Raw genomic sequence first — 13,028 nt, 5'->3', positions numbered from 1 at the left:
ATTATGTTCTTTTGAGACTGAAAAGTCGATGGCTAGAATTTCATGTCTTATGTGTGATCAGAGTGAGGGACAGCACAGCATGTCAGAGCTGTGCTGCCTTGCTCAGGGCTCCTCTGAAGCTTGGATCCCTTAGAACATCCCTGGCTGGAGCACTGGAGTGATTCTACCCCATAGATTACGCAGGTCATTGTTTCATGTGAATTACATCATCTGCAGACAGAAATTATCTCAGCATGAATCCTTTATCTGTGTCTCAAAATAGAACAAAGATCTTAATTTGGCCAACCTCCTGTAAGGTCTGTTATGTCCTTGGAAATTCTCTCTTAAAATAAAACTTCTTTGTTCTAATTTTGTATCTAAAAAAGGCCTTACAACGAGCTGAATTAAATGTATGCACGATGTAAGATTCTTCCACATTATAAAATGCCTCTCTATAAGTAACAGATGATTTTTTCTTTTAAGAGCAAACACTCAGTCTTGAGACAGTATGCATTCAATATACTCAATTCAATACACTGTGAATATTGAAAACAAATAGATTTTAAAAAAAGAAGAAGTTGCTGTATAATGTCAAAAATTCTATTGAGAAAAGCAATCACCTACCTGATGATCGAGCCTGATTCACACTGCATGATACATGCTTATAATGGCTTTGCTCTTGCTAAGTAGAGTAATTTAGCCTCCATTACAAATAATTTATTTATAAACACAGATAAGAACAATACAGAGCTAGAAAAATGTGACAGAATAAAACCAAATTGCTATTTAAATTACATTACACAGCAATCTGCTGACAACAGATACTTTAGTGCAATTACTCCTCCGAGACACCTGTACCAAGGGCTATAGTAAAATTTGGAAGTTACACATTAAACAAGAGTGGGAAGAGGTATTTCTGAATATTTTTCTTGACCAAAATGACTAAAAGGTAAGTACCCTGGGTACTTTTTAAAACCACTCACTGGGGGTGTATGGTTGGTTTGTTGTTGTTCTGGTTCTTTGTTTGTTTGTTTTCTTGGTTGTTGGGTTTGTTGTTTTGCCGTGAAGTGCAAAGCAAAACAAGAAATTCCAAATCTCTGTCTTTCTCTGCAGAAAGAAAGAAAAGCTTGAATACAGGGATACAATAACAGAGCTGATCTTGCTGAAACAGAGAGGAAAGGATGCAAGTTGAAAACAGAGCTTTTGGCTCTGAGGCTAACGAGCCTGCTGACCACATCACTGACTGATGTAAGGAGAAGGACTGAACAAAGTTAAATACAAGCCTCAGAAAAGGGGGCTCCATTATTCTGCATCTATTTACCAAGAGGACTAGACACAGTACTGACAGATCCTGCTCACTCTCTGCTCTCAGCTTGGGTCAAAGGGAAATGTACTTGGTTTGTCTGCCAGAGAGGAAAGGAGCCATGCTTAGCTCTTGAGAAAGGCTCAAGAATGAGAATGAATAGACCCTAGGGAAAGCAGTGCTCCTAACAAAATAAAGTCAAACTAAACTAAAAACAAGAAGGAATTCCTCTTTTCCAGCTGTCCACCTCATTGATCTCGTTTCATAAGACGTATGAGTGCATTTCATGGTATGAGTACTACCATAAACTCTTTTCCCCTTAGTGGAAAGGTTATTCATCTTGTGCAAAACAGCTTCGGTATTTGGTTTCAGAACAGGTACTGCACTTGCTATACATACACAATAGCCATTATGTGCTGGGCACTACAGCTAGACTCAGAAATGCATTGGAACTTAGTGGGAGAGAACACCAATCAACCCCTGAGAATACCCACCTCCTTCTTCCAGGAGAACTGACTTTCAGTCTTCCTCAGCCCACTGATGAGCTGCGCAGGAAGGACTACATTTTAATGTCTCACTAGAAATCTACCACCTCTGCAAATGCAGCAAAGCTTCCCACATACACCATGAGCTGAATTATCACCTCAGAACTAGGAACATAACTCCCCAGTGGATATTTATAACCAAGAACTTCAGCGTGGAAATCAAAGTGATATCAATTAAATTACCCTGATATTTAATATTAATATTTTAATCAACTAATTTTTTTTTCTAGCCTGCCTCTTAGATGGAAAAAATAAAACAACCACATGTATAATTCATGCTTTATTTCTTATCCTTCTCCAGCTTTCTTATAAAGCATGCCTAAATATTACAGATCTAAAGCTTAAACTCATGAAATAACCAGGCCTGAATGACTACTTTTGAAAACAGAAGGGACCTATTGACTTTTCTGGATAAAAACTTGATTGCTATCTTGACTTGTTTCTCTGATAACCTGTGAGCTATTACCAACTTCTTTCAAACACCAACGGGTTCTGCATCACACAATGAAGCGAGTTAAAACCTGACAACTTGATGGGGAAAGACATGATGATGCCAATATCCCTCATGACTAATGCAGTTCTTTCCTAAATACTTCTGGAGATATTTTTCCTTATGTATGATTTGACGTTCAGAGAAGTAACTACCTAAGAGCTATTTCTGCTGCTTAACAGAGCCTTAAAAAACAAACACACAGCAGCTCTTTTAAGATTTTTTTCTCAGTGACTTTTTTTTCCCCAAATTCCCAGGACAGAGGAAAGAAAAGCAAGCATACTTTAAGTTTTCCATTACACATATAAGCCCTGTTTTTAATGTTTTAGCATTCTCTTATGGTTACAAAATCTACATACGTAAGCTGCACAGAAAGGCTGGCTCTATGCCCTACGGCTATTTTGGCAAGGCTCTGCCAACCTTACACGTGAAGAGCTATTAACAGCAATTCCTCATGTTTTCCATTCAATTTTGTTATTATAATTATTGCAAAAAGCGAGGTGGGAGAAAGACTTTCTTAGTGCTTGCTCAGTCATGTAGGAAAGAAGCAGGTTTCCCAGCATAATTCTTCTAATAGATGTAAACTTGGATCTACTTTGTGCTCAGGCTCCTACTTCTTTTTCCCCTCTGTGGGCTACCCATTAGGCATTCCATATCAAAAACACCTGCAATACTAATTTAATTCATTAATTAAATAAGCTACCTGCCAACACTTGGAACACTTTGTTTAGTATCACACAGGAAGGCTATGACAAAGGCAGGTGTGGAATGGACTTCCACGTGGCATCTGCTTGCTAATCAAAGACTTCACTTCCCTGTTTGCGTTCATCCTCTACAAATGAGTACTGAAGCAATTCAGTCTACAGCTTCCAGTGGTACCATTTTCAGTTTCCCTGTATTAAACAGAGTTCTAGGACACGCAAACATTAATAGATGACGATTAAATCTATCAATATCTCCTTGAAAAACTACACAGCTTCCTGAATGTTCTACTGTACAGTATCCTTCCTATGTTATAATTATTACTGCAGCTCTTTGAAATCTAACTTCTCAATATCTTTCCCAAATTCCAGGCAGTGGTCAGGATATTGCCATGATGGAAATACAGAGCTAAAAAAAGAGAAACAACAATGCTCCTGTTCCATTTCCTTCTATAAATGGATGCAAGAATAGCACCAAGTCTTTGACACCAGGAGCTCCAGTTCTACCATTTTTACACCATATCCCACAAGCCTTTATCAGAATCACTTCTTAGGAACAACTCCCACATGCCACCACATTTGGCCATTCCTTCAAATATGCATTGTTGGCATGGTCTTGGTTTTCTAAGTGATTATTTTGAATCAATTGCCTGTCCTCCTCATTACCCAGTCAATTCCCCAATCTTGTTTTCCATCTGGCAATTTAATCAGTGATCATTTGCTATTTTCTTTCATGGCACTAACATAAAACTGAAAAAAGAGCCAAATGCTGATTTATGCATGCCCCCCTTAGAAAGACATCCACTCAGTGAAAATTCCCCAACTATTTTAAAATCTTCAGTAAAGTCCTTTTAATCAATTTAATATAGGTCACATTGAATTTTTGGTTGCCTTGTTTGCTCTTCAAAATGGGATGCAAGTAAAAAGTCAAACATCTTGAAAGACTCAACCATAGCAATACTATCAGTCTTACCAGCCAGCCTAAGTATTTCCATCCTTAAACATTTTTATTATTGAGTTCCTCCTAAGTCATTTTCCTTTACCATAACTGTAACCTGGTTTCAGTACTGGAGGAAATTATTTAAACTTTGAATTTAAAAGACAGACAGTTCTGTGGCCAAACAAAAAGTTTTAAACAAACAACAACAGAAAAAGTTTGTGTTTTCATTCAAATAGGATATTTTAATAATAGTTTCTACTTTTCACTAAATGCTCAGAATGCCATAAAATAAATGTCTGTACAAAATAATTCCTCCTTATAAGTATCCTTATAAAATGATGTTCTCAGTGCTCTGAAATGCTACTACATATTAATTTAATGGAATGTATCAATTGCATGTTTCTCTGTTTTTCATTGGAAACCCTCTTAACCCATTCTTTTAATCAATATTTTCAAGCGAGGCACCCATTGCTCACTATTTCTGTCAATAATTTGAACAATGATGTTCCATTAAAATGGACAGAGATCAAGAATTTCAGTAATTCAGATCACTTCTTGGCATTCACAGTCTGTGTTTGTGCCAACAGATATTCAAGGCAAAAATCTAACAATCTCAGGTTATTCAAACTAGTGCTCAGTGTTAAAAATGCTAACAGAACTATATATTTTTTAAATCAGAAATTCCTATCAATACTAGCAGCAGCAACTGCCTCTCTGTAATTAAGGTTATAGAGCGGTGCTGAAATTTATAAACAAGGAAGGCACATACTATGGAAACCATTGTTATCAATTTTAGTCTGCAAGACAATGATCAGCTGTTCTTCATGGTCCAACAAAAGGTCTTCTAAGTAACATATTATATTTCTAAAAGTAAATAAACTATTAACCATAAGTTATATTTTTCTGGTATAGCTAAAGCAGACTTATGCTAACTGCACATTAACACGCTCATAAGTTTGGGTTAGCTGCATTCCTTAAAGAGTTGCATTTCTTTAAAGAACATCATCCCAAGTTAATTACCAGATGAAGTAATCAAAGCAACATGTAACCATAACACATATGTAAATCTTCTTATTAACAACAGCTTTTATCAATGTACCTTGCTTTGGAAGTAAAGCAGGTTAAGTATTAAGAACAAAAGAAAATTATTGTAAGGAAAAACACCTAACTTGAAGTAAAAATCCACAGTTACCAAACAGTCTTTGAATCATCCGTGTACAAGCTCATACTGATCTGAGTAGGCAGCTGAGATACAGAATTGGAGCCAAAGGGAATTTTTAAAAAATAAATAGTGTTAACTGTAGACCAATAAAGCTTTTAAAAGAAATGAAATCCTATTCAATACACTGTGGTCACATAATTTTAATAATTAAAAAAAAAAAAAGAAATCAACAGTTGGCATTCTGTAATTGCTGCTACAGGCAGTGTCCTTGTAACTACTGAGGGGAAAAGTAATTAAATTATAAAGCTAAGTCCTAGAGTCTTTGTTTGGGCAAAATTTCAACAGAAGTTTTCTTAAATAATGACTCCAAGCTTTTCTTCAGAACATCTAAACACTTTATTTTTCCTGCAAGTAAGGCTCAACATAAGAGTATTAAATAAGTTCACTTTATTTTCATCTCAGTGATCAAATGACATTTACTGACTTTTTATTATGTTACCTTTGCTTCTGTGAACTGAACCCACCAAGTTTCCACAGGCCTTAAAAATACCCTACAAACCGAAATAGAAATGTTGACATAGCTTTGCTGTATAAACTCTCAGCCACTGCAAAAGTGGAACCATTACAGAATTCACCACAGGTCCTTTAGAGTAAAGAAGATAGTTCAGATACTCTTTTAGTTTTCATTTGTGGCTCAATGGCTGATGAACCTTGTAAAGCAAAATTACAAAGTAATAGTATCACAGTGTGCTGCTGACTAAGAAAAATCTTCTAACTCAAAACAACTGGCAAAGCAGTTCCATGATGCAACTGAAATACTAAATGTATCTGAGAAAGTAGGACAATGAATTACTTCACTAAATTTAAATACGTAGACTCTATCATCTGGAAAATTATTTATTCAGATAATAAAAAGCATTCTATTGCTTTTTTTTTTTTTTTTTTTTTTTTTTAAAAACCACAGCAGCTCAGAATGCCAATGCAAAGGCCCTGGGAAAAAAAACATTCTGAGTCATATACCTTTATAGTACAGTAGAGTTCTCCATATAAATCATCCCCAATAACAGTATAAACAACACAAAGCTTCTATCAATCCTGTGATGCATTATTGATAACCAGTTGAAGTCACATGTATCAGAAACACTGAACCCTACACAGACTCAGACTAATCTTAGCTATATTTTCTTCAGAAACATACATGCTATAGAATTGTAGACTTTGGAGACAGTAAGTTATGCATTTATCCGCATCTGCAATTCCCTCCTACCCACTATTTTTATAGTGGATCAATGAGCAAAAACTTACTCTACAAGAAGTATAATTTGTTAGTGTGATTTGCAGAATGAGGTAAAACTGAAAATGAGCAGAAGCAGTCTAGCCATTCTTAATGTAATACATCAACATACAACTAAATCACCTACAGTCACATCATGAGAACAAACTATTTTACATAAATATTATAAATAGATCTATATATTACATCTATATGTTTATATATAAATATCTAGTATGTATATCTATAAATATATAAAATATAATCGTATGCAAGTGTGTGTATATGTGTACACACACATACGTATGTCAAATCCATTCTCTATTAAAAGATTAATTAGGAAGTGGCTTTGTTTTTGGTACCACGCAAAACTAGAACAGAAACTTGCACTACAATAAGAAACAGCCCTTAAAGCTCTACAAATGAATGTTTTATTAAATGTAACTAAAAAAAACACAACCAACAAGTCTACACTGAACAAAACAAATAAAACATAATATTAATATTCAATGTATTTGTACATTCACTGAGATGAAGCAGTATTTCCCTGATCCTCAATTGCAAATACAAAAGACAAAACTTCACAGTATCTAAACTCTGCCTTTTCTAAGAGGTTTCTGCTTTTTCCAATCCCTTGTAGTTCCAGCTGTTTTTTTTTTTTTTCTTGCAGAGTATTATAATTAGTTTTCAGTATGTAACTGGCTTAAAGTTTTAAGCAAAGTGAATCTCAAAAACAAGACTGAGGTATCTCATCATCTTCCTTATGACCATCTCCCTCCTTTTTTATAGACAGGCATAATCACCTTTAGGAACTCCAGCCTTTAGAATTTATATCTTCCATTAGTTTCTCTCTAGTTCACATGTACTTTCTGGCACTACCACGTTAGTGAGAATCACACAGTTTTAATTCCATTTCTCACAGAAGTGTAAACCCCCCAGGTGTTACACATTACTACTTACTTTCAGGTTTTGAATCCACTACTGCATGATGCATCTCTTTCAGCTGGAGCTGTGCTCTTTGCAGTCTCTGCTCTGCATGGAATAACTTTGGAGAGAAAATTGTACACACAAGCTCATTCCTTTGAAACACATTTCTAGGTAACTAAAGCGAAAAAGTATCACAAAAAATCCTGAATACAAAAAATGGTAGCTACCAGCTTCTAGTTCACAAGGAAACATGCCAAAACAATTTTCAAACAGTTGGCCTGGATTTACTTATTCTTTACTGTTAATTAAGAAAAGCATTGTACTCCCAAGTAGTATTTTCTCCAGAGCACAAATCTGTTAAACTATTTTCAAGCAAACATTCAAGTGGCTTGAACATTAGAAGAACAGCAAAAAAGCTAGTCAGGATTGCAGTAGAAAACTCTTTATGCTGCATCTCTTTGGAAGGCAGCTGAGTTATCACAGCAATCCACTATTCTATTGCTGAGCCAAGTAGAGAACACATGGAAAAGCTTGTTTCCAAACAATGGCAGCCAGGTGAATAGTATTTCTGCTACTAGAGAAATGTGTGATAAGAAGCAGAATCAGCTGGATGCCACAGTATTTTCTTGTGACCTCCCTCAAGAAAGGACCAACGGCTTGAAAACCCTCTGATTCACATTGATTCCAAATCAGTATGTTGACTGTAATAATAGGCATCTGAGTTTTGCTCCTTTTAAAGCAGTGTTAAAGTTCATATTCTATTTGAAATCAACAGAATTTACTGAGATGATACAGCGGGCCAGCTTGGAAACATGCAACACAGCTTAGGAGTAAAATCCACCCCTACATTCAGATGCCAGCTGCTTCCACTACTTACTAGGACATCACCTTTGTGAGACTCAGGGACCAAAACCTCAAGGCTGCTCCCAAATACAAATTCTCCGTGCACTGATCCACAGCAAAAAGCTGTGCTACTTGCTGTTACCACACAATCTTAATGCAAGTGCTCAGAGATGCAATCAAACTAAGGAAACATTTGCTCACTACCATAGATATAAAGACCTCTCTCTGGGTGCTCCCACAGTAAGTCATGGAACATTTCCTAGGATTGCTAAATGATGATGTCAGGGGTAGTTGAGGCAGCCAAATATCTCAAATGAGACATTCAAAACTTGTAGCATCAAGCCTCTTCCTTTAAGATGTACACAGGTATTTGTATTTTACATAGGATTTAATTTTCTGATACTAGGAGAAACTGCACTGTTTTTTTCGTGGTGCACTTCTTTACACACATAATCCCCAGACAGATATAAAAACTATTTATTTTAAGAGGTACATTTTTATGGCAATACCTGATTTTTTTGTTCTTGTTTCTGTTGAGCCAAAGATTCTTCTCTCTCTTTTTCTAAGCGAAGCTGTCTTGCTATTTCAAGCATTCGTTGATGATTTTGTACTGTCTCCACCTACAGCAAGTGGATAAATAGTGCATGTTACTGTCAGATAGCTGAGAAATACATTAAAGAGATCATATGTCTAACAAACCCACTTAGCACTTCCTTTCCATACATGTTACTACTCAGAAATGACAGCAAAGTACTGGACTCAAGATTCTTAAAAGCTCTGGACTAACGCCTAGGGAGATTCCCTGTAGGTCAATTAGTTATTTGACTCCTTCCTCAACACGCAGTATGTTTATTCTAATCCTTGTTTGCATTCCAAAATCAGAGTTGCAAGCCAAGGATTATGACACTGAAATGTAACAGCGTTACTTCTCTTATTACCCTCTTCTTAAGACGCTCTACTCTTTTGATGAGTTGATCTTTCTCCTCTTCCATTGCACTTATATCCTAAACAGCAGCAAAAACAGATAAAGAAATATTAATTTATTTAATACACGGTGCAGACTGAACTAAACTCTTACAAGTTACTGTGAAAAGCAGAATTCATCTCTGAATACACCTGAAGCAGTTATAACTTTATCAGTCTGTGATCAGAATGTCCAGGATTCCAGTATCGTTCATCTTTCTTACTTCCTCCTCAGTTTCTACTCTCTGCATCCTTCAGTATTAATGTGAGCATTTAAAATAAAAGCAGATGTATTTAAAAAAAACCACACAAAAAAACCAGAAAAACAAACCTTACACCCCACAAACAGAAACAACCGAACAAAAATCAGCATAATTCAACACATGATACAATTAAACATCTGTTCTCAAATCTTACAACCATTACCCACTTCCTGACAATCTGCATGAAGTTGCTTAGGATTTATATTTACTGATACTTCTTCCATTAAAACTGTGTTAAAAGAAATAATCCATGGTTCTAAAATTCTAAAACATGTATCCAATTATCCTTCTTTAATCCTACTTTACAACAGCAGGATACCACACATTAACAACTATGAGAGAAAGGGAACTAAATTATCAGTTTAGGCCTTATCTCAACATTTGCTTAACTTGTTTGTATGTCTTAATGGAAAGCTGGATTCACGCTCAAACATTTTGATGAAACAGGACAAATATCTTTACTAACACTTTAGCTACATAGGAACACCATTTTTGTTGACTTAGGCTCTTAATTCATTCAACCTCTGAAATTATTACCCTATATCATTAAAGTTCAAGGTTTTATATCAGTTTGTGGTCACAGAAAAAGAGCTCCAATATTTGAAAATCATGCTGAACAGTCTTGGCAGCCTCATTTCCCCATCTGCTTCACAAAGCCCAGTTCTAAGCATGAGCAAGGACTTTCTGTTTGCCAACAGAGAACAGTTTCAAAACAGCAACTGAGTACCAATCATCTCTGACCTCCACAATGTACACACTACAACGAGTTCACAAAACCAAAAAAAATAGAACATCTTAAAAAAGCATACATAGAAGCAATGCAATTTTGTCATATTTTTACCCTTCTTATTTCTGCAGTAGATAAACCAGATGTTTTGAGCTGCTCACATTCCTTATGTAGGTTTTTAAATGCTTCCATCAGTTCTTCATACTATAAAATGAGATAAAATTGTGCAGAATGAGCTCTATGGCTGAGGGCTTTCAGGCCAACATTGCTTTACTATTAAGATAGTAAATATAGACAAAACATTGTAAAAACAAGAATTAAATGGATTTTTCACCACTAAAACTTAGGAACTTATGAAGCAAAAGTAAAAAATGACATTATATTATCTTCCATTTAAAGTTAGAAGCCAGAATTTTCGTAGTTTCTTCAGTATTTTAACCTCTTTCCTTGTAATACACAATGTAGTTTCAAAACAAGATGTTAGCTGAAAGGGACAATGCTACGTTAACTATTTTCCCTTACTATAAATCTGTGTACATCACATGTGTAAACTTATCAAGCTGAAAACAGAGAGCTGGGTCTAATAGGATGCTCAAGCGAGGCAATGGAGCTGGAGGTTAGAGCACTGATTTTCTCTCCAGTAAAGCAGCCTAAGAGCACACCTGACTTAACATGTGAGAAACAGTTTTGCCATATTGCATAATCATGTCCTCGGTATATTATAGAGACTGATATATGTAGTTTGGTTTTTAGGAAGAAGTAGACAGTATGCTACCTCCATACCAATACATTGCCCACCAGCACTCTTCAACTGAGAGGCAGTGTGAAAGTCTGTGTGGGTAGAGAAATAACAGGGGACAGAAAGAGTTTAGAAATATGGATGGGAAATAAATTTAGATTCAACTTGAAGAATGCAAGCTGAGATATAGGAAAGGATGATCTCTGCAGAAACAGCCATTCAATAAGACGGAAAAATCTAAGCAGAGAATACAATTTTTTTACTTCCTGGAAAGAGCAATTGATATGAATCAACTGAATACCAAATGGCAGCAGCAAAGCCAGGTTAAACAAAGAAGGCAAATCTGTGACAAGTGCAAGTGACATTGCTGCAAGAAGCAGCAATCCCATTGTATAAAACCCTGAGGAATCAGCAGCTGGAATACTTCCTTTTATTTCTGGTTGTTTTAGTATCAGGCACACTAGGAAAAGCTGGAGCAAATTCAAAAAACAGCAGTAAAATGACCACTGGGAAAAAGATTACATAATCAAAAAGAGCTTGACTAAATAACAAATAAAGGTATGATTAGAAGGTACACACAGGCTGGGTGATGAAAAATGAGTTAAAAAAAAAAAACAGAAGTAAAAATACAACTGCCTTGTAGCTCCCTTAGGTGTTATAGAAGTACTTCAACAAATAAAAAGATAACAAGCTAACTGGGAGCAACTGTATTCATTGCTGATTCCAAAAGCCTTCCTTTGCATCCCTTCTCTACCTCTTTCAAAAAGTGAGTTTAGAGAGCCTCTTCCTCGTGAGGACACAACATTTCAAGGCATTTGGCAAAACACACACAGGCATAGCATGGTTTGGCAAACCAGAGCAAATAGGATTTCCACTTCCACTAAAAAAAAAAAAAAAGCAGCAGCATTCTGGAGCTGGCCCACACACCTGAAACAACTGACACACTCAAATGACCAAACAAAGCCCAGGTTTCAGCAGCAGAGTGATTCCTGGCACCTGAGAGCATCTCACTGAAGACTGATCAATTTGATTACCTAATACACTGCAACCACTTTGATGTCCAGATCACAAAATCAAGGAAGTGCCAGGTTTCTGAGAACCTTGTTTAGGGAATTTGCAGTATATGTGAGCTTGATTCTATACACCCATAAAACTTGCTCATGTTCTAAGATCTCCAGAACTTCATATTTGAAATGTTTCTATTAAAATGCACCATCACATGCCTGCCTACATAAATAGTTGAGGCTAAATTCTTTAATTCATTAGTATCTAAATATTTTCATGGTAATGCTGAGTTACATAAAGACACTGTATTACCCCAGCTTCTGTTCTGAGTTAAATCAGAAGGGTATTGGTTTAATAAGATGGTTTTATTACTGCAATCCCAAAAAGGAACACATCTTACGTAATGGAAATTATGGAGATGGATATTTATACATATTGAGACTGTGACATACTGAGAAAACTTACAACCTGCATTCCTTCCTCTCCTTCCTACTTCTGCTTAGTTATTCAAAGTTATAAATCAGACCTTGCTAGCGATATCAAAAAAGAAAATCAGTCAAGCTACAGAGCTTTGCTGGTGCACAGCTAATAAGCAAAGTTACCAGTTATGAACGCTCACAAACACTGTGATTTGCAAGTAACAACACAGGACAAAAAGCAGAGAAAACTGGATCAAAATAAAGTAAATATGTACCTCAGATAACATAAGTGTAAAAACATAATTCTGGTTCACATGTAGCTCTACATTTTGAACCCACCCAGTCTCGCTGTCTAAAAATCAACATTTAATGCTCACAAAAGAAGAGGAAACATAGCAAATAGGAATATTAGCCAAGGAAAAATAAACTTCTGAATTCTCACACACACACAAAAAGAAAGAAAGAAAGAAAGAAAGAAAGAATGGTTGAAGCAGAAGTGGGATAACACTAATATAAATATTAGGGGCAAAGTATTATACCTCAGTTGACAATTGTAAGGCAGCCATTTTTGTTCATAATGTTTTCTGAACTGATCTAAAGTGGAAATTTATAAAGTTAAAAATATCCATGTTAGAGTTCACAGAAGATAAAAAGTGTTAAAAAAAAATAAGAAAAAAGTGTATTTCTTAGGCAGCATGAAAATGAAGGCTAATCAGCCCGTAGTATTTGATAAGCTTAAGTCCTTCCAA

At 35.8% G+C, this 13,028-nt stretch overlaps 1 protein-coding gene across 1 annotated transcript in view; it reads right to left on the bottom strand.

Moving 5' to 3' along the window:
* Positions 1-13,028, bottom strand: part of IFT81 (intraflagellar transport 81) — a 39,623-nt gene that overhangs the window by 24,122 nt on the left and 2,473 nt on the right. The window contains exons 4-7 of the mRNA XM_031592607.2: positions 10,231-10,320; positions 9,102-9,167; positions 8,673-8,783; positions 7,354-7,438 (exon numbers count right to left, since the gene is read on the bottom strand). Of these exons, the coding sequence (XP_031448467.2) occupies positions 7,354-7,438; positions 8,673-8,783; positions 9,102-9,167; positions 10,231-10,320 (352 nt within the window). The remainder of the gene's footprint in view (positions 1-7,353; positions 7,439-8,672; positions 8,784-9,101; positions 9,168-10,230; positions 10,321-13,028) is intronic.

This window comes from Phasianus colchicus, chromosome 18 (genome assembly GCF_987193195.1).
Source record: "Phasianus colchicus chromosome 18, bPhaCol1.hap1.1, whole genome shotgun sequence".
Taxonomy (NCBI): Eukaryota; Metazoa; Chordata; class Aves; order Galliformes; family Phasianidae; genus Phasianus; species Phasianus colchicus.
The sequence above is the reverse complement of the archived record's forward strand: the minus strand, read 5'-3'. Positions and strand labels throughout refer to the sequence as shown.